Raw genomic sequence first — 19,912 nt, forward strand, 5'->3', positions numbered from 1 at the left:
GAAGTGGTTTCGTCACTAAACCCAATTATAGGGATTGTGTGCTTTGCTGCTTTTTTTAGCAGGTTGCAGTTTCTCCTGTCAAGCTAGGAAGCTATGCTATGAGCAGCTGGTACCCCAGGACTAACAACTCCACACTAATTTATCCTCTAATACTCCAGCTTCCGATATCTCTGTTTGCAACACAGAACCACAGAGGGTAAAGTATCACAAGTTCCTTCCCCATGCCTACAGAGACTTACCCAGTTTCATAAAATGACCTTTGTTACAATGGGATTTACACTGCTGTCCTTGGAAGCAACAGATGGTCAGGATGAGCTGCTGCCATCAGCATTTTTCTTTTAGTCTGTGAAATTATTCACATAACGCCTCCACTGTTGGAGGGATTTTCTCAGTTTAAAAGTGAAGGCAGACCAGTTAGAAGATGGGACAAAACAACAAGTGAAGCAACAGTGTCTTTAAAAGACACTGGAATAGGCTGGATTTTGTGGTTGTACAAAAACAAGAAACACTATCTCAATCTCATGTATGAATTAAATGCTCTACCTTATGAACCGGAAATATGAACACATTTCCTACAATTATTTCCTCTTGCAAATCCTTCCCTGTAGGTCTCAAAGGAAACAACAGATGCACCCAAAACAAGTTTTCATTTCTTTGCTGGCTATTCAAGGAAAATGCAAAACTCTGTTTTGTTTTCATTTCTTACCACCTCACTATTGAGACAATCTCTTGCTCAGCAAATTTGAAGTCCTTTACTGGCTGGTGTCATTACCTTTACCTACAAAGTGATGTAATGAGAAGAAAAGCAAGGGCAGTTTCAAAGTTGTACCCTGTTCTCATGAGCCACCACATTATACCACATTCCTAAACCATCCTCACAACAGAAACTCAGCAAACCTTTTAACCTGTAGCAGGGTCTCAATTCTTTGAATGGTACATTACACTGTGGGTATAGAAAGGAGAAATCTTGTTAAAGATATACGAGCATTTACAGAGTAATCTTTGATACTTCAGTTTTCCAACTGATGTACTGCCAATGTGTTTCTTGTGTTCATCCAAGATTTATGATCTTGGTCCTGTGACAGACACTCTGTTTCCTCTAAATTTGAGCAGGCTGAAGGGTTGACTGTTGGTATGAACTGTTGGCTCATGTGTTACCTTATGTTGTTCTCAATTGCAAGTATTCCTGCCTAGAATGACACGCTTGTGTCAACACAAAACAGGCTTGGTGCAAGACCCACAATGGAATTTGAAACACTCTGTAGTGCAGAAACATTGGAATCCGTGAGCTTGGTTTCAAATCCTTCCAGGCAGATGCTTTCTGAGAAGCCTGCATCTGGTTTTCTAATCCCCCTGAAGTTTGAGAGTGTTCAGATGAAGCTTTACATCAAGCCCCTGCCCTAACAAGCAGGGCCAAGTTGAACAAAGTTGTATTTGCCAACATATCCCTGGAGAGAACAGTGCACCTCTGCTGCAGAGTCCTGGTTTTCCAAACCTGGAGGGGGTGGTGTCATTTTAACCTTAAATGGAAACTGAAAATAAATCTTTAAAGTTTACAGTTATTTAAAATACAAACAGCTTAGCAAGGCAGCCATTCAGTACAATTTCTCCTCAAATAGTAAGACCTTTGAGACAGACAAGACTGATTGCAATTAAAGGTAGAGAGTAAAAAAACACCCTGATTTATAAAGTGCATTGGAAATGGCTTGAAGATTCAGGAATGATGGAATTTTGGAACTGTACTGGAAGAAAAATCATTCTAATCAGTGTTATAAAGACTTTTTGGTTATCCTTATAAAACAGTTCTACAAAGGATGGGTTTGCTTCCACCAATTCTATTTGTTTCATCTTTATTGAATATGGTGGGATATCTCCCACAAGCCTAGTAAAAAAAAATATATATATATTAAGCCTGAAGTCAAGTGATGTTCTTCACTCAGCCATGGGAGAAATTTTTCAGTCCAGTAAGTATAACTTCAGAGTGAAATTAAAAAAAAATGAGAAACTAATCAGGGCCATGAATCAGCCTAACTGGGGAACAACAGGGCTATGCAGAACTCTGATCTAAATTGCTCTCAGGGTTAGAAATGCAGCCCGGGGAGCTCACACTGCTGAGCAGGGCAGACAATTTTCTGCTGCCCTCTGCAGGGAAGCCTTGGCCTCATCATCCCCAGCCAGGCCTCTACAGGGTGAGCAGGCTCACTAGAGAACTGAGGTGTTTTCAGAGGAATTTCTACAATTACTGGTGTATTGTTACTTCAACAGTAATCTGCACTCAATTTATCTTTATGAATACTGCATTAATAATTGCAAATCAACCTTTTCAGTTGAGATGATGAGCTAGTTATTGGCATAACTGAGGACGTTTTGATGGAAATTTTAATCCCTAGATCACTCCATCATATGGGAATAAAAGACCAGGCTCTCTTTTTTTGCAATCTCAACACTATGCTTCCACTGTGCTTTGACTATTAGGTACAAAAACATAACCAGGAATTAAAAGGTACACAAAGAAAATCTCTTGTCTCACAAACTCTTGTCTTCCTGTGCTCCCTAGGAAAATATTGAGGAAATACCATTGTGTCATTCAGTTCTTCCTTTTCAACTAGTGCATGAATTATTTTGGTCTCATACACTGGATGATTTAAAAAATAATAAAAATAAAATTTAAAAAAATAAAAAAAATAAAATAACAAAGAAACCAACCCACCCCCACTCCCATTGTCCTGTGCTCCAGTTCAGTCAGTGTCTAAACACAATGCCATGAAAATGTTTTTGAGATAAAAGTGATTAATGAAACATGAACATGTTGAAGGTTATTGTTACTCAGGTGACCAGCCACCTTTGTCATTGCACATCTGATGTTGCATGAGAATGTAATAAAGACAACTGTGGGACTCTAGGGTAATATGCCCATACACAAGAAGGTCTGATGTGGAGAAATCTTTGTTGGGAGACAGCCTTAAGCACCCAGTATTCTTCCTGGATGGAGCAGGCCTCCCTATATATCAATATGTGTATTTGAAAATGGGTATCATGTATTTCTAATTACTGTATCCTAAAATACATAAAAATAAACACAAAACAACTTGTTCTGTACTTGCCACAGCTGATTTTGTTAAACACCAGTACAAGAATCACAAATGGACATTAGAACCATATGGAAATACAACAGACAAGCTTAAAGGAGAGTTTTTAAAGTTATCCAAACCAATCTGACATTATTAAATGAAAAGGAAAGAAAACTAAAAGTTACACAAAAACACAGGCATCAGCATGTCAAAACTGACATAAGCCTGGCAAACAAACTGCAGTTTAGAAATTAAATACTTCTCCTCAAGCAATTGATTAGCAACACAGATGTATATAATACAAACAAAACCTCCAGAAATGCACTGACACCTTACACCCAGCACCTGCACTCTTGTCCCCAGGGCAAGGGTGGACAATTTATGGACAGCTCAGAAACAGAGTAACCAAACTCTGGAGATGGTGTCGCATTTCTGGCCTCAGGCCCAACTCTGCAAACAAACTGAGGGACTTGACACAGTTCAATCGCTGAAGAATACAATCCAACACAGAAGCCAAACTTATTTCTGACCAGGCTCATCCTCATTCATCAGCATCATCAAACTGGCCCTTCTCAACTGTTCTAACTCTTGGTGGAAAAACAAAGCGAGGTGTGTGGTGACAGCCTGGGTTGTAGAACCAATCCTTCTTCCATTCAAATGAGCCAAAAAGATTATTTTCCTCAAAACTTCCACAGAAGAAATCATCAGCATCTAAAGAAGATAAAATAAAAGGTTTAAACCACAGGAGATACTTGGGAAAGTAGTGGAATAGTGTAGCAGGTTATAATGGAGGTCTATGGCATCTTCCAGTTCACTATTTCAATTTGATCTGCCAGCACTCATTAATTAGACCTTTAAAAAAAGCCAAACAGAAAACTGAATTTGGCAGTGTCTTCATTTTAAGGAAGGTTCATGCCACACAGACAAAAGTTTTCCAGAAAGCTCAGTGATACACCTGGGACTCACAATGTCTGGCAGCAGCTCTTACAAGGCATGCAGTTTTTTCCCATTTTCCCTGGGAATAAAAGGCTCATGAAACTATTACTTTTATTTACCTTCCCCCTTCCTGCTATTTTCATAACACCATCCCAATGAGGAGTCCTCCAAACCCTTTAAGAACTGGGTCACTGGACAGAACAGGAGGGTGGGGCTCTATAAAAGCTGGCTCTGAACAACATTTCCACTAGGCTAGAATGAAGCCTAATGGGCCTGTATTTAACCAATCTAGCACAAAAATAGGGCAAAGTGTTTTAACAGAAGCATAAAAAAGATTTCTAGCCAGCAGACACTGAGCAAAGAAAAAGCCCAGAGCATGGAGGAGCAGAGGACTCAACACAATATCCCACGTGTCAGCCTTTCAGCAGCACTGCCAAACAAGCCATCACAGCAAGGGCTTAAGACACTTAAAAAGCCATAAAATGACCAACCATGAACATTTTTGTATTTGCAGCAGTTAACAAATCAGACCCTGTACTCAGTATCCTTCAGAAGGATCCAATAATCACAGCTGCCTTAGTTTGTGAGGATTTAAAGACCTACAGGTGGGATGAGCAAGTTAAATAAAGGGAGAAAAAAGGAACAGTTTCAGTACAAAATTCAAAACATTCAATAAATTTGAGCATATAAGAGATTAAAATAAAAACTCAGAATGGAAGAGAGGGAAAACCTCCAAAAAGTGAGCAGATTACCCACTGTGAAATCCAATACTGTATTTCCATTTTAAAATCAGAATGGTGTGATGGAAATGCTGTAAAAACTTTCTCACTTTCTTCCATTATCAAACAATGGAATTTAAATACAAAAATTTATTTTAATTATGGTATTAAAATCAGCAGAGAATTCATATTTCCTAAGCAAAGACAATTGTATTCATTACAAAAAGATGCACATTAATGAGAAGAAAATGGAAATGCTACTATTCTGCATCAACAAAGACAGCAGATTATCAGTCACTGCTGGCTAAACTCCATCCACCCATTCTAAGAACCAGCCTGGCCAATGGAGGTTGAGAGTCCTTAACATGTGAGTCACCATAAAAACAAATTACAAACTGGAGGAATAATAGTAATTCAATTCTAAAAAGGTGTGAGTGAAACTCCTTTTGTTCATTATCACTTTTGTCCATGGGACTGATCATGTGCACAACATAAGGAGGATTGTGATCACAGGAGGATCAAGCTTCAAAAAAACCAAAGTCAAAAAAACCCCTCAAAAAATCTTCAGTAAAAGCAACAAACCATACTCAGAGACTGAGCACTGTTCCAAAAAACTCCATGCTCTAGAGAGACATTATAATGAATAGTCTTGAAATTTCTTGAAGAATTTTTACATAGAAAAAGTTAATTCCTGCACACTGTGTACCTTTCTCTTCTGCTTCATAACAACAAAGATACACCACTGAAAACCTGCTTTGCCAGAGAAACTCAACACAAACATGGAATTCTCCTCCTTACCATGCCACTCCCTAAGAATTCAATTGCTTAAGCAAGAATGCCAGGTGAAGTCCACAACACCACTTTTAAATCTTGTACTTGACAACAAAATTGTGCATTACATATCCAGGAGGTCAACACAATAAAAAATTGCTTTCCAAAACAGAACATGGAGTTACTTAAACACATTCTCCTGCAAAGCACCTACCTCCAACTACCCAAAACTCAAATGAAGCACAAGTAAATGTGTACTCACCATAAGGACTGCAATCAGACTCCTCCAATTCTTTATCCCAGTCCTCCACCACATGAGCAGATGCATCTTGCAGCCCTGAAGACTCAAGTATATTGGAAAGTCCACTATTCCACACATCCAGGTCAGTGTATGTATTGCACCAGCCCTCATCAGCAGAGCCACTGACATCACCTTCATGGGGACAGGTAGAAGTAGATTGACTTTCTTCAGACTTGCCACAAAGAACAGGTGGAATATTCTGCAGCAAACATTCTAAAACCAGCAGAAAGCACCAACAGACACTCAGGAATTAAACGGGAACAGTTAAGTGCTCAGCACACAATAATTCAGAGAGCTACACAAATGCATTTTGTGACTACTAATCGTATTGTGATACATGTATATGTACTATGTGTGTAACATCACTACAGAGCTGCTTCACATTTCATATGCTTAGGAAGAGTGGACATAGCCTTGCACCACAGCATCAGTGCAAATCAGGATTTTACACAAACTCTTGTTGGAAAATAACTGCATAAACTGGGGCAAAGGACCCAGCAGTCTTGTTTCACCACATTCATCTGTAGGTATTTTTTTAAAAAACCAACATGGTTCTGGTAAACAAACAAAAATAAGTCATATTGATTAATTACTCATGTACCTAGGCATATAAAAATATCTAGAGGGAAATAATTTAGTGCAGTAAGTAAAGAGGCATTTCTCATGCATCACCAAAAGGTTTTAAGTACATTTCTTAAGTAGTGCACGTTTCAATATTCACGACTTGCTTTGCCCTTTGTACCTTTTCTGGATGTGTAGATCATAGTTTCTGTCTTGTTAGGAAGCTGTTTCCCGTCAGAGCTTGCAGCCTCAGAAGCAGCAGCCATTACCTACAATACAGTTTTAAAGAATGCAGTAGCACCTCTGATTGCTCACGAAACCGCTACCGCATTTCAGCGTTCCCCAGAGTCTCCATTTGTTCCCTTGATCAATCGGAGGTTTAAAAACAAACTGGAATTCACTTCAGAAGGCGAATCTAGAGCTACAGCTCATTGTGCTGCTGCCATCGGTGCCCATTTCCTCACTCACCGCCACAACCCCGGCCCAAAACGCGCCCCTTCGGGAACGGCGGCACACCGTGAAAACATCAGAGGTAATGAAGACACAAAGTGCTAACAAAAAGTACTAACGCTAAATCAACCACCGTGGGAGCCCACAGGCCGAGGGGACCCTCCAACACCACTGAGGAGCTGGGCCAAAACGGATGGAGAGCAGAAGGAAACCCTCAGCTGCCCTGAGGGGTGGCGAGCTCTCCTCACACTTCCAGTGGGACAAGGAGGAGCCGCGGTGGCTGCAGGAAGCCGGGCCCAAGGGCAGGGCTCGGATTCCGGGCGAGCCCTCGGGGCGGCCCCGCGCTCCCCGGGCCCCCCGACCGTTCGGGGCCGAGCGCGCGGCCCGCCCTGAGGGCGCCGTGGCCGCAGCACGGACCGAGCGCGGCCCCCGGAGCCCCAGCTGGGCGGCCGCCGGCCCTGCCCGAGGGACGGGAGCGGCACTCGCAGGAGCGGCTGCCGGGGCCGGGGGCACCGCTCCCGCCCCAGCCTCGGTGCCTGCGGAGCCCACCTTGCACAGCTCCGGAATCACAGGCGCAATTCAGCTGGAAACACCTCCGAGATCATCGCCTGCAGCCATGACCCAACACCACCGTGTAATGGAGACTGCTCCCTCCACAAATACAGGTGTAAGAGCTCTGAGAAAGCACCTTTCACTCATTAAGATGTAAATAAAGTATCAATACCTTTCATGGCTGGGTGGAGTTTTCCCCTTGCCAAAAGGTAACAATTTCCTTCAGGCCTCGTGGTAGCAGCATGCTCAGAGCGTGAAGAACAGGAACACCTGGGCGGAACAGCTGCGGCTGGTGTCGAGCACAGGCTCCCGCAGGGAATGCGCATCCCTGGGGAGAATGGCAAAATTCTGCGAGGAACCAGAGCAGCTGACCAAAAAGAACCCACTTTTTGAAATGATGGAGTTACCAGCTTTGTTGCACTTTAAAAACTCCAAACTTTGCATTTAAAAACTTGTAGTTGTACAACTGAAGCAAGAAGTGGTTCAGGAGAGGGAGTAAAAGCATAAGGGGCAGGGAAGGTGTAAGTGATTATCACTAATGAAATCTCAATGTCAGACAATGACATGGCAGAGATGGCATAGGAGAGGACCTGGCTAAAAGCTTGGGAAACACAAAAGCAGGATGTATTTCAGATCTGGTAACAAAAGCAGGAATCTTACCAGGCTGCTACTCCAAACTTAATTCCCTGCTAGTCAAGTTACTTGTTCATTGCTTGAGAGGAGCTGCAATTTCTATCTGAGTGCAAAATCAAGAAATATTTCCCTGTACTGTCACTACGTCCCCCTTCACTGGGAAACTGCACGAAGGAACACTTGCTGCATGTTCTTGTACTTTACATTTCTCTGATGGTCCAAGGATAGCATTTATGTTGATTTCTCAGGTTTGTGGCTCTGTAAACAGCCAAGGACAGCACTCTTTCAAAAAACATTACCAGTTTTTTAGGTACAGTGGACAGAAAGTTGAAGTGTAGATCAGAGCTTTCCACTCTCACCCCAAGGACATGGGTAGCAGATCTCAGCTCCCCTCTACCCTTCATCACTCTCAGGATGAAAACACCAATGCAAGGTAGGTGCAGAGGCTGTTTCTCTTTTTTGTCATGAGGATTACAGATTATTTCAAGGTTAGGATAGGAAGCAATAAACATTGTATTTTTACTGATTTCTGAATACCTAATGAAAAGCGTTCCACTTTTCATGATTCAGCTTCATGATAAAAAGATCATCCACAGGTGTAGTTTCCATGGAATTTGGTTTGGGTTTTTGCATTAAGGTGCTGTAATATTAGCTTTCCAGACTGTAAAAACTGATACACTAGAACTATCTTAATGTTTAAGCTGGATCAAAGGTTTGCTCTCAGAAGTCTTGATGAAAACATTCTCAGAGGTTTGCTTCCTTTGACTGTGCACTTGAACCTGCCCCTGGCAGAATCAAAACTAGAAATGACTGCAACAGAGAAGATTATTATTTTTTGTCACATAAAATGTAAAGAAGGTAAACTTTAATAAAATCCAGGAACATATTTACCTTTGTACAAAGAAGCTAAAAAATGCACAGTCATGTAATAAGTATGTATAGTTTATAAATGTCCAGTTTGCAATAAAGTGTATTTAGAAACAAAATCTTCCACCAGGTCTTCCTGCAACATCTTCATAGCTCGCCAGTGAATGCTCCCACAGTTTTCTGGTTTGCCTTGGGGATGACTTAGCTCCTCCTTGATATAATCCAGCCAGAGATCTTTAAAAGAAAAATGAAAGTTCTGGTTAGGTTTTTACTAGGTATTACTTAACAAACACAGCAAGCCTAACTAGAAACTCTCTTTTTTAAGTGTCTTTGATATTAATGCAATAGGGTTTACTTTGTGAAACAACAATCTCTGGCACCTTGAAGAGCAAAACCCTGGGCTCTAATCCCAGCTGGAAAAGTGGTATCTTCATGTATCAATATGCATCAAGGCAATAATAATTAAGCTGTATACTTTCTTAAAAGGAATATTGCAGAAATCTTGATTATAAATGTATAGCTCCATACTGTGCATAAATCCAAATAAAAAGTGACACACATCTCATATGCCAGCCAGTGTCTGAACCTGATTTGCTCCTAATTGTGCTGAAGCCATCCCAGTGCCAATAACCCTGGGCTGACAGTGGAGGTCCCTGCAGTGTCCTTACACTTAATGGCACAGAAGAAATAAGTTTCACTCTGCATGACAGCAAGCAAAAGGGCAGAACAAACAGGTACCTTTTGAAATGGATGGAAATAAAAGAGGCAGCAGTGAATGAATGAATAAATAATGAAAAACAGAATCCCCCTTACCAGTATTTGTTGAACCAAACTCCCTCAAGGCACGTTCGTAGTACTCTCTCAAATGAAGCATTTTGCAAGATTCCTAAAAAAGGAAGGTATTAAAAGGTCATTTATTTTGTACAGAAGTGAATCTGCAGCATGATTAGATTCTGACAAAGGAAGAGAGTCATGCAATTACACACACACTGCTGAAGATTAGTTACCATGGAACTTGGGTTTGTATCACATCCTGTGAATCAGCTGCATAGGACAAACACAAACTGATCACAGACTAACACCACTACTCTATTTCCTATTTAAATCCCATGTTAGAACTATATTTTACTAATACAAAGCTTAAGTGGATAGTCAACAACTTACTTGCTCCTTTTCTATTTGGATCATCTTCCTGAAGAAGTCAATTGAAAATGGACGATTTTCACACAGGCTGAAATAAAATAAGTGACTTTAGACTTAAGGAGTTTTAACATATACCCTAAATTATCAGGTTTAAAGGTCTGGGGGGGTTTTTACCTGGTAAAGAGTCTTTTAACTTTCTTATAACCACGATTTCTGTAAGTCCAGTCAAGATACATTTCTTTCATAGTCACAGATTCAGCAGGCATTGTGGCATGTAAGGATCTCTGCAAGTTTAAAAGGAAAAAATCCCAAAATAAAGAAAAAATAAACCTATCACATAACCTACAATTCAATGGCCCAATTAGTGCTTCTCCCTAGTTAGGTATCTGGCACAAAGGAGAGCTCCTAAGTCTAAAATACTTTTCTCCTCCAGTATTCCAGACAGCTGGAACTGGCACTTCCATAAACCCCTTCATGCAGAGGGTTTCACAATACTCTGAATACAAACAGATGAATTCAAGTAGCCAAGTACCTGGTAGAGAGCTTCTGTGTCTTCCTTGCTGTTCATCCCCTCACTCCATTCCACCCAGAGGGTCCACAATGGCAAAGTGCCCTACAAGGTCAGGAAACACATCAAATAGCTGAAATACAGTGACTCTTGATTTACAGAAACAGACAGCAACACAGCCATCAGCTTCTGTATTACCTGCCACAAAAAATACCCTTTGGACACAGCTCCTGAAAAGACAGCTTTGAACTGCACACTTCTCATTTCCTTCCTCACTTACAGGATAAATCATCCTTAGCTGAACAGCTGTAATGCCAGGGATGAGAACCAAGTTCTGCATCACTGAGTGCAGCAGTACACAGAGGTGACTTCCAAGAACAAAATGGAAATAAACCTTCCTGTTTCCTCACTCATTGTGCCAGACTTTGAAATGGAGAAGAGCAGAGAGCACACAGCTAATTCAAGGCTTGAAACACCACACATACATTAGGTGCATCAGACAGTGAAGAAAGGGAAACACATTTTTCCATTAAGACACAAATACCAGCTCACTGCTAGGAGAATATGTAAAATGTCACCTGTAAGCATTCAAACTTAAAATATGTGGATTTTAAGTTAATTGATAATATCCCAATATTAATATTATATTGTATTATCCTTATATTAATATCCCTAATACTTGTGAATGCAATTTGCACATGAAATGTGAAGTTCTTATTTCTGATCTTAAAAATTGTTAGGTACTTTAAATGCCTTGTAAACAAACAAAAAACCAAACAACAAAAAAACTCACCGATTTTAATTAACAAAAACCACAAAAACAACCCAAAACAACTAATCATCAGAGGTTTCTGGCCCAAGACTAATGCATGCAAGTCCATTAAACCAGCACAGACCTTAGATTTCACATGTTTAATGGCTTCTTCAAAACACTGGGTCACATCATCCCTCTTCAACTGGATCAGCACCTGCAGCCTCATCTGCCATATTTCCACAGACTGGCTGAAGTGCCTGGTTGCAGCTTCTGCCACCTCCACAGCCTTGTCAGAGAGGTTGGAGTCCAGTAAGAGCTGAAGCTAAAACCCAGCAGATACAGATTTGTTACAAAGCAGGGCTTTGAACCAATATTGTTCATCTTGTGCCTACTCAAAACAGCCAAGACAGGCACACAAATAATGCAGGAAAGCCTCAGCATCTATTTCTTCTGTGTCAGTTCTTACCCACTGATTGTAGAGAGCTTCTGACAGCAAATTGGACTCATGGGCTTTGCTGAACACACTCAGTGTCCTCTCCAGCCTCTAGAACCAACAGAGAAGAAAAAAAGAGAAAACAAGCAGTATTCCTATATATACACTAGATTCCAGCATTCCAAGAAGCCCACTGGATTGTGTATCATGTCAGTGAATATCTAATTACACATTATGTGTCTAATGCTTTAAGTACCTGCAAACATTCCAAGGTAAAGTGGAAATCTGAGCATTTACTTCTCTTCCTTAAGGAGCAAAGAACAACATTGCATTGTTCTTTCAGTGTAATACTAGGGAACCAAGTTGCAGAGGAAAATTAATTATTTCACTGAGTCATACCTAAGCAGAGATGCACAACTGAATTACCCACATGCCAGCACCAAACCTTGCCCAGACTTATTTGAATGAGTCATTTTAATTCATCTTCTTCTTTGAACAAGCACAGGTTTGAAGGACCTGTCAGTGAGTTTTTAGGATGCCCTTCAATCCAAACCATTCCATGATTAACAAGTCTTAGCTTTCATCCAAAGAGGTCACTGTACTTGACTACAAGGCTGGTTTATGCCCAGCTTACTCATGTCCAGGCAGGCCACCTGTGAGCCTGGCAGTAAAAGGGATCTCCCCAGATGGAGGTTAAGTTATTTTTAATGATAGCCACAGGCAAGTATTTTTGATAAAATGTCAAAATATATTTGCTTCTTCTCTGAGGTATTACAGAAGTCAATAAAAATAGGGATGATTTGTTACTATTATTTCCTAATGAATTTTTACCTTTTGCTTTAATTCTGCACTGTTGGTTTTTCTGTTGTACCTCTCTAAGCAAAAAGTGATGTAACATTTCCACATGTCCTCTGTAGAAACAAAGGCATAATATCACACTTTAGAGAATCACAAGAATAAGCACAAATTTTTATCTTTAAGAAATACAAATATTTAAATGATACAATGTGTTAATGCCAACTTTGTTTTAAAATGTTGTATTACAAGAGAGGCCCTAGATTTCTAACATTACACTTTAAAATGGCTCCCCAATCCAAGTTGCAGAATGTAAATGGACTTCATAAAGGGCATCAAACTCTCAATTCTGCTAAGATTTCTAAAGATCTCTTACAACCCAAACTATTCTATGGTTTTAAAGGCTGTACAGCAGCAAGATCAAGACCACTCCACAAACAGTCCCTTGACAACCTCCTTTACAACTAAGGATGATACCAGAGGCTGAAGATGGATATCCATTCTCCTGGCAACTCAACACCATTGCTTACTCACAGCTGACCAGCAACAGACTCACATTTTCAGTTAAGCAGCTCCTCCAAAAGCATAAATATATTGACAAATAACCCAAATAACAAATAAAGTAGATCCCAAGAGATAGCATCTAAGAACTGTTTGCCTTCTCTTAGGTATGGTAGAGCCTGCCATCACCTTCTTCAAGGCTTTTACAGGTTCAAATACCAGAAACAAATGTTAAAATGCAGGCAGAACATTTCACCTGTTGGGACTGCTCTCACAGCTTCATCAAAGACTGCACAGCAGCGTTCCTCTCTCTGGGCCATTTCTGAGACTTTCTGCTGTTTTGTGGTTTGTTCTGTGGGTGGCAGGGAGCCCAGCTCCAGCTCCCTGCGGGCCATGTAGTCCCATGTCAGGGGATCATCAGCATATCTGGCCTGCAAACTAAACACAACATGCTTGGAACAGCCCACAGCCACCATTCTTCACCTGCAGATTTAAGAGGTTTGTTATATTGCTATAGAAATGTAGTTAATTGCTAAGTAACCAAACGCCAGAAAAAAAAAAAATAATTCCTTTCCACAAGAGAAAGACAAAACATTAGCTTTTTAAAATATTATTTAATATGGATATTCTCCAGAAATAACAAGAAACAGGCAGCTGTCAAGAGAGATCTTTCTTTTTAGAGGAACAACAGGAGAAACAAAAAATGCAAAAACCCCACGAAAGTACACTAGGAAAATCCACAGTTCCTGCAATGAATTTATGGAAACCAAGTGCAGTAACTAGTCAGTGACAACTGTATTTTACCTACATTTTCTTAGCAGCCTTGTAATGCCCTTTCAGAAGTTGGATATAAATATCCTCTTGTAAAAATCATGCTTTTGTTTTTCTTAAAGGACTTCACATAAGCATTAACAATGTTTCCCTAGAGGAACAGCCTTCAGTTCTGAGAGTCCATCCAATCCACTGTAAGCCATAGAATTTACGAGAATATGTTTCTTAAAAACCAAACCAAAATAAAATAAAAATACAACACAAAGCCACAACTCACCTTTCAAGGATTTCTTTTTGCAAATCTTGGGTAAAATCAAAGAGCTTTGCAATAGAGAGCACAGCCAGCTGGAACTCAACACCTACATTTCAAAAGAAGATAAAACTATCAAGTGGAGTATTTGCTGAAGAATTCCTCAACACATTTCATCAATTGAACTTTGCATTTCTGTAGCTTGGTTCCACATGCAAATTTAATCAGCACCTCCTCTACTCCCTCACTTGACTCTGCCATGAAAACACAAAATGCTCCACACCCAGGACAGATCTCTCCAAAGCTGCACAAAATTGATGTCTGTGAATTGTGTCCATCTTTTACCTCCACAACTTACCTTTGAAAATGTCAAGTGACATGATGTGACACAATCAGATCGTTGTGAACCCCCACCAGCCATTACTCATCTTACTATTTTCAGGTGCTTGCAAATCACTTGCATGCCTATTTTTTCCAGTATTTCTCCAGAAAATTACATTAAACCAACTTTTTCTGAAATTTCCTCTAATGTCCTTTTTCCCCACTAATTTTTAATGAGGTTTATTGCACTTTGCCCAATCTTCCAAATATCCTCATCTATCATGAGTTTTCAAAGATATCTGCTACTAGTCAGCAGTTATTTACCCAATTCTCTCAATAAAATGGCTGATTTTTACCAATCCTGTTTAATTTAAAATAATCTAGCCTAGTTTGTTATTAGTCTGAACTTTTACTTTTTTTGTTACTAGTGTTAACTGATTAGTTGTGATCTAATGTTCAGCAAAGTAAAAAAGGTGTATAACTTTAAACTGTCCTTTGGTTTTCTTTTTTAAACAATCAAGTTTTGAGACTGTAACCCTGCACTAGGTCCAAAAAGCTGTTGTGCTGGAAGAGATGTCAGCCTGCAGGAAAGACATGCAATCAGAACTACCAGCACCATTAGTTTATACTCTGGCATTAAATAGGTTCTACTGAAGAAATGGTATATTTGAAAAAAGAATCTCAGTGTGTGCATTGAAGCCAAGTCTATCACCATTGCCTACTGCAGAACTGGGTTAAAGGTTACAATTTTCTTAATGAATAAGTACAAAAAATGTTCATTCACCTTTAATTTTCTGAGAAGCATCCCTGTAGACAATGCGAGCCATTTCCCCATTGAGAATTTCTTCAGAGTAACTGAATTCCCCCTGAAATATCACATATTGAAGCAATTATTGTCCTTTCTCAGCTACCATTGTTGCAAACAGGGAAAGAAAAATCAGAAGACATTAATGCTTTTCTTCATGCAAGTATATTTTTATGTAATTTGCACAAGTCAACTATAAAGAAACGTGGTAGGAAGTTTGACTATTATTTTCCAGAAATTACTGTTAATTTTCAGACTGGGAATATAATAGATGATTCTACAAATGCAAAGAAAAAAATAAATGTATTAAGTATTAGAGCTCAGCATCAGCAAATACTTGAAAAGCTCCACACAGGTGCAGGACATGAACAAAAACTTTCTCTAAGTCATTGTCAAATAAACCATTAATCCAAACCTGTGGATTTCAACATGAAATACACAAGCAGACATAACTATTAGGTATGGTCAGCTGACCTACCAGGTCCATCTTTGCTTGTTCAAATTCCTTCTTCTCCTTCCTCTGCTTTTCTGCATGCATAAGTTCCATTCTGAAATACTGCAAGAGTGACAACAAAATGAAATAAAAATCTAAGTCCACAAAGAGGGTAAAACAAGCTCTGAGGAGATACAAATCAGGACTTCACCATATCCCACACATGTCCTAGAGCCTTGGTTTTTGAAGGTTTGTGCACCTACTATTATCTGCCCTGTGTATTTGCCCAGAAATTTCCAACAGGTTGCAATGATGATTTTTTAGTCATCTTTTAAAGCTTAACTTACCCCCAAAGAAAACCAAGTTCCTTAACAAAGATTGGGATGCCAGACTGAGCTGACAACTACGCCCCAGCTGAGCTTGACAGTACCTTAGTAAGGAAATTTGGGGTTGGTTTTTTTAGTATTTTTGACATTTTCCTGCAGATGGAAAAACAAATTTTTCCAGTTGTCTCAGACAGATCTGGAAATAAGCTGATTTGCTCTGACTGATCAAGTGGTCATAGAAGAAAAACAGGAACTCACTTCTTGATAAAGTTTGGGGCACTCTGGATGGAAGCGCAGAGCACGGAGGAACAAGTGCCTGGCACTTTCTGATGACAGCCGTGTCTCCATTTCCCACTTTGCTGCCATAATCCACAGTGCTGCAACAGGTGACACAAATAAATGTATTTAACCTCTCAATGAGAGCTCAACCCCAAAATAAGACTGATTATCTCCCACATAAAACTGTAAAGCAGACAGGCAGATCCAAGAAGTTTAATCTGGTTTAGCTACAAATCTAATGATGTCTTCAAAGCCCAGAAAGCAGTCATGAGCACTCCACATCTCTCACTTCTACATCAACCCAGTACCCAGTCCAGCTGGGAATTGATCATTCTGACCCACTTCACATCCCTTAATGTTTGCTCAGCACAACCCCTGTCAGAGCCCTTCCTGTGAAGCAACAGCAGCAAGGCAAAGAACAGAGAGTAGGAATTTCAGCCCAACAGCTTGAGCTGATATCTACAAGAATTTAAACCAACACCATACAGTCTATGCTGAGGCATTTATGCAGCACTCACCATTGTGTTATTTACCTGGTTTATTGGAATGAATGGCCAACATGGTAGAAAACACCTTACTGAGTTGATGTTTTGCATTCTGTAAAAGAAGCAGTTTTGTTTCACACTCTCTGGTACTGAATTGAGCTCCCAGTACCAAAGTTTCAGTAGGAAAAGTTGCAACTCGTAGTGCAACTGCTCCGAAAAAGATGCTTCTCTGCTACTTTATCTATGGTAAAAAGTTTCTCATATTTATTCAGTAGTGACCAGCATTTAAATGTTACCACATTAGAGCAGCATGGTTAACTCAAATTTTGTGAACCACACAGCTAACACGTTACCCAAGTCCCAAGCCCATGGTTTCACTGCCCTCTTCTGAGATACAGACTGAATTTTCCTTTGGTCACCTTTACCACCTTGCAGTCACCTTCCTCAATACAGAAATGACAACACTTGAATGCCAGTAACGTGAACCCTTGCACAAGTAACTTTATCAAGTACAGAACTGACAGAATTAGGCTGTTCAGCACAGCCACTACCATAAATATTTAGAACAAAATCACAATTCACAGACAAGTGAATCACTCACTTCAGAGAAGGTATAACCAATATTATGGTTCTCATAAACCAACCAGCACTCCAGATTTAATGCAGCCTCACCTTTGCCCCTGCAAGTATCTAATTTCATACTAATTCATTCTCAGTCAAATTCTACACTTACATACATCAATGAAAATCCCAAGCAGCTCCAACAATAGTATCAAAGTTATTTCAGTATTGCAGCATGTAGCAGTAAAGTTTGTACCCCTATCTTTAAATCAAGTGTGTGAATAAGCACCAGTCTCAACCTGGGTAAGATCAGGATTTGAAAACTCACCCACTGCTTGCAAAATGCAACATGGGAAAGCCAGAGCTGGACATCATCCTGTTGGAAATCAAAAGAAGAACAGAATCAATCTCACTATGTACAAAATCACTTGTACATTGACAAGCAAACAACACACCCTTGGTACAATGACCTGGCATGCACAAAAAAAGAATTTCAAATCTGAGTACAAATAAACTTACTTTCCATTTCCCTGTAGCTCGGTTGAACAGGCTGTGGACTCTATGCAGGATAGAGTGCTCAATTTCATCCTTCTTAAATGAATATCCAATGCGCTAGGAGGAAAAAAATACACATTTTATTGCAATAGAAAATTTGGCATAAAGTATTTTGCACTCTTAACAATTGACAGACTTACTGCTCTTCTTTTCTTGATCAGTTCCAGCAGATTAACTTCATACTACAAGGGGAAGAAAAAAACATCTAAAAGCAAATGTGGAGACACATAACAGCAAGGCAAGAAAAAACTATATCAGGATTGTCACAGATGATCAGGTGGACAATGGACATTACAGTCAGGAAAACATAAGCACTAATTTTTGGCTGAGGGACTATATTTCTAAGACTCCTGGCCCTGCACAGGGCAGCCCAACAATCTCACTGTCCCTTAAAGTGCTGTCCATAGACTCTGTGAGCTCCATCAGACTCCTGGCCATGACCATTCCCTGAGGAGCCTGTTCAGAGCCTGACCACCCTTTCAGGAACATTTGCCTAATACTAAACTTATTAATTCCCCGTAACTACAGTTTGCACAGCACATGAGGGAACTGGGAGCTCTACATCCCTGGAGATGCAAGAAACTACAGGAAAAAGTCAAACCACGAGAGAAGCCTGACCCAAACTCGGGCACCAGCTCCTGGCCACGCTTCATACTCTGGTGCCAAGAGCCGCTCACAGGTGAACACCAGGGACCAGGTGAGGAGTTGTCTTCGTTTTCTGACCTGTTTCCAGCGTGGGTCACTACGAAACCACCCGGGTCTAACTGAGCTGGGTCTGCAGCGAGAGCTGCTCCGCTCTGCTTCTCCGTGAAACCTACCTGGATGTAATTAATGAAATCCTCCTTCCGCAGCGCTCTCCGCTGGATTTTGTACTCCAGAGCCGAGGCTTTCCTCAGGACAGCCCTGCGGGAACGGGAGATCAGCGCCCGGAGCGCTGCCGGCCGCACCACGTGCGCTCACCCGCCCGCCCGGGCCCGGCCCCGCTCACCGGATCTCTTTGCGTGTGAAGAGCCCGACCCGCTCCAGCTGCTCGAGCTCCGGGATGCGATCCTCCAGCCGCTGCTCGATGCGCTCCGCCATGGCCGCGGGGCTCCGCTGTGTCCGGCCCGGCACGGCCCAGCCCAGCCCGGCCCGGCCCGGCCCCGCTTCCGCCCGCTGCCCGCGCCGCTTCCGCGGCCGCCGCTGCGCTCTGCCGCCCCCTGCCCGGCCGGCGGGGCCACAGCCGCCGAGCCTCCGCATCGCCGGCCGGCTGGAGAGCACCTCTGGATACCGCCCAGCGCAACCCCCTGCCCGGCCAGCGTCACCTGCAGCCGGGGACAGGCGGGTGGGTTTGGAATGCCTCCAGACAGGGAGACTCCATCATCTCCCTGGGCTGTTCCAGAGCTCCGCCACACTCCACAGAAAGAAATTCTTCCTCATGTCGAGCTGGAATTTCTTGTGGTTTAGTTTATGGCCATTACTCCTCGTCCTGTCGCTGGGCATCACCAAAAAGAATGTGGCATCATCCTCTTGGCACCAGCTAAACACGATGGCATTGACCAGGTTTAGTGATGGGACATCTGCCTGGAACTGCTCCAGCACTTTGCTCCTCTATGGGATTCTTCCAGGATGAATCTCTTTGTTTCTCACATGCCACCTTCGTTCTTTCTGCCTTCCAAATTGTTAAGAAAAGATTGTCTACTGTGAGGGTGGTGAGATACTGGCACAGGTTGCCCAGAGAACATGTGAATTCCCCATTCCTGGAATGTTCTAGGTCAGGTTAGACATGGCTTGCAGTAACCTGGTCTAGTGGAAGGAACCCTGCCCATGACAGAGGGTTAGACCTCGATGATCTTTAAGGTCCCTTCCAACCAACATTCCACGGGTCTATGATTCTGAGGAAATTAACAATAAAACCAGGCAATAGTAAATTTTTGTTTCTGAAATTAAAGATGTTCCAGAAAATAAAAATTGAGATGGGAGATAATTGATGGAGAAAATTCCTTAAATGCGTATTATCGACAGCAGTATCTGCTGCTTATGCTTTGAGTTGTCACTGCTGTCACTGAGCTGGTCAGCCACAGAACCAACCCTATCTCCAAACCTACCCTGGCACAGCCATCACTCCCTGCTGGGGGAAAAGGCAGCTGTT

The 19,912-nt window shown here is 41.4% G+C and overlaps 2 protein-coding genes across 2 annotated transcripts; both read right to left on the reverse strand.

Annotated features, from left to right (window-relative positions):
- Positions 1-3,070: 3,070 nt before the first annotated feature.
- COPRS (coordinator of PRMT5 and differentiation stimulator) lies at positions 3,071-6,864 on the reverse strand. The gene is made up of 4 exons (XM_079323642.1): positions 6,828-6,864; positions 6,541-6,628; positions 5,760-6,011; positions 3,071-3,782 (listed from the first exon to the last, which is right to left on the reverse strand). The coding sequence occupies exons 2-4, from the start codon at positions 6,623-6,625 to the stop codon at positions 3,613-3,615; spliced, it is 507 nt and encodes a 168-aa protein (XP_079179768.1). The 5' UTR covers positions 6,626-6,628; positions 6,828-6,864; the 3' UTR covers positions 3,071-3,612.
- A 1,973-nt stretch (positions 6,865-8,837) lies between these two features.
- Positions 8,838-18,945, reverse strand: UTP6 (UTP6 small subunit processome component). The gene is made up of 19 exons (XM_079323604.1): positions 18,770-18,945; positions 18,600-18,684; positions 17,922-17,963; positions 17,746-17,838; positions 17,555-17,602; positions 16,714-16,777; positions 16,160-16,278; positions 15,621-15,698; positions 15,122-15,203; positions 14,044-14,125; positions 13,252-13,433; positions 12,531-12,610; positions 11,733-11,810; positions 11,409-11,588; positions 10,537-10,617; positions 10,179-10,288; positions 10,026-10,092; positions 9,675-9,747; positions 8,838-9,095 (listed from the first exon to the last, which is right to left on the reverse strand). Exons 1-19 carry the CDS (start codon positions 18,859-18,861, stop codon positions 8,938-8,940), a joined length of 1,794 nt encoding a protein of 597 aa, XP_079179730.1. The 5' UTR covers positions 18,862-18,945; the 3' UTR covers positions 8,838-8,937.
- Between the last annotated feature and the right edge of the window lie 967 nt (positions 18,946-19,912).

This window comes from Erithacus rubecula (genome assembly GCF_903797595.1).
Source record: "Erithacus rubecula genome assembly, chromosome: 20".
Lineage (NCBI taxonomy): Eukaryota > Metazoa > Chordata > Aves > Passeriformes > Muscicapidae > Erithacus > Erithacus rubecula.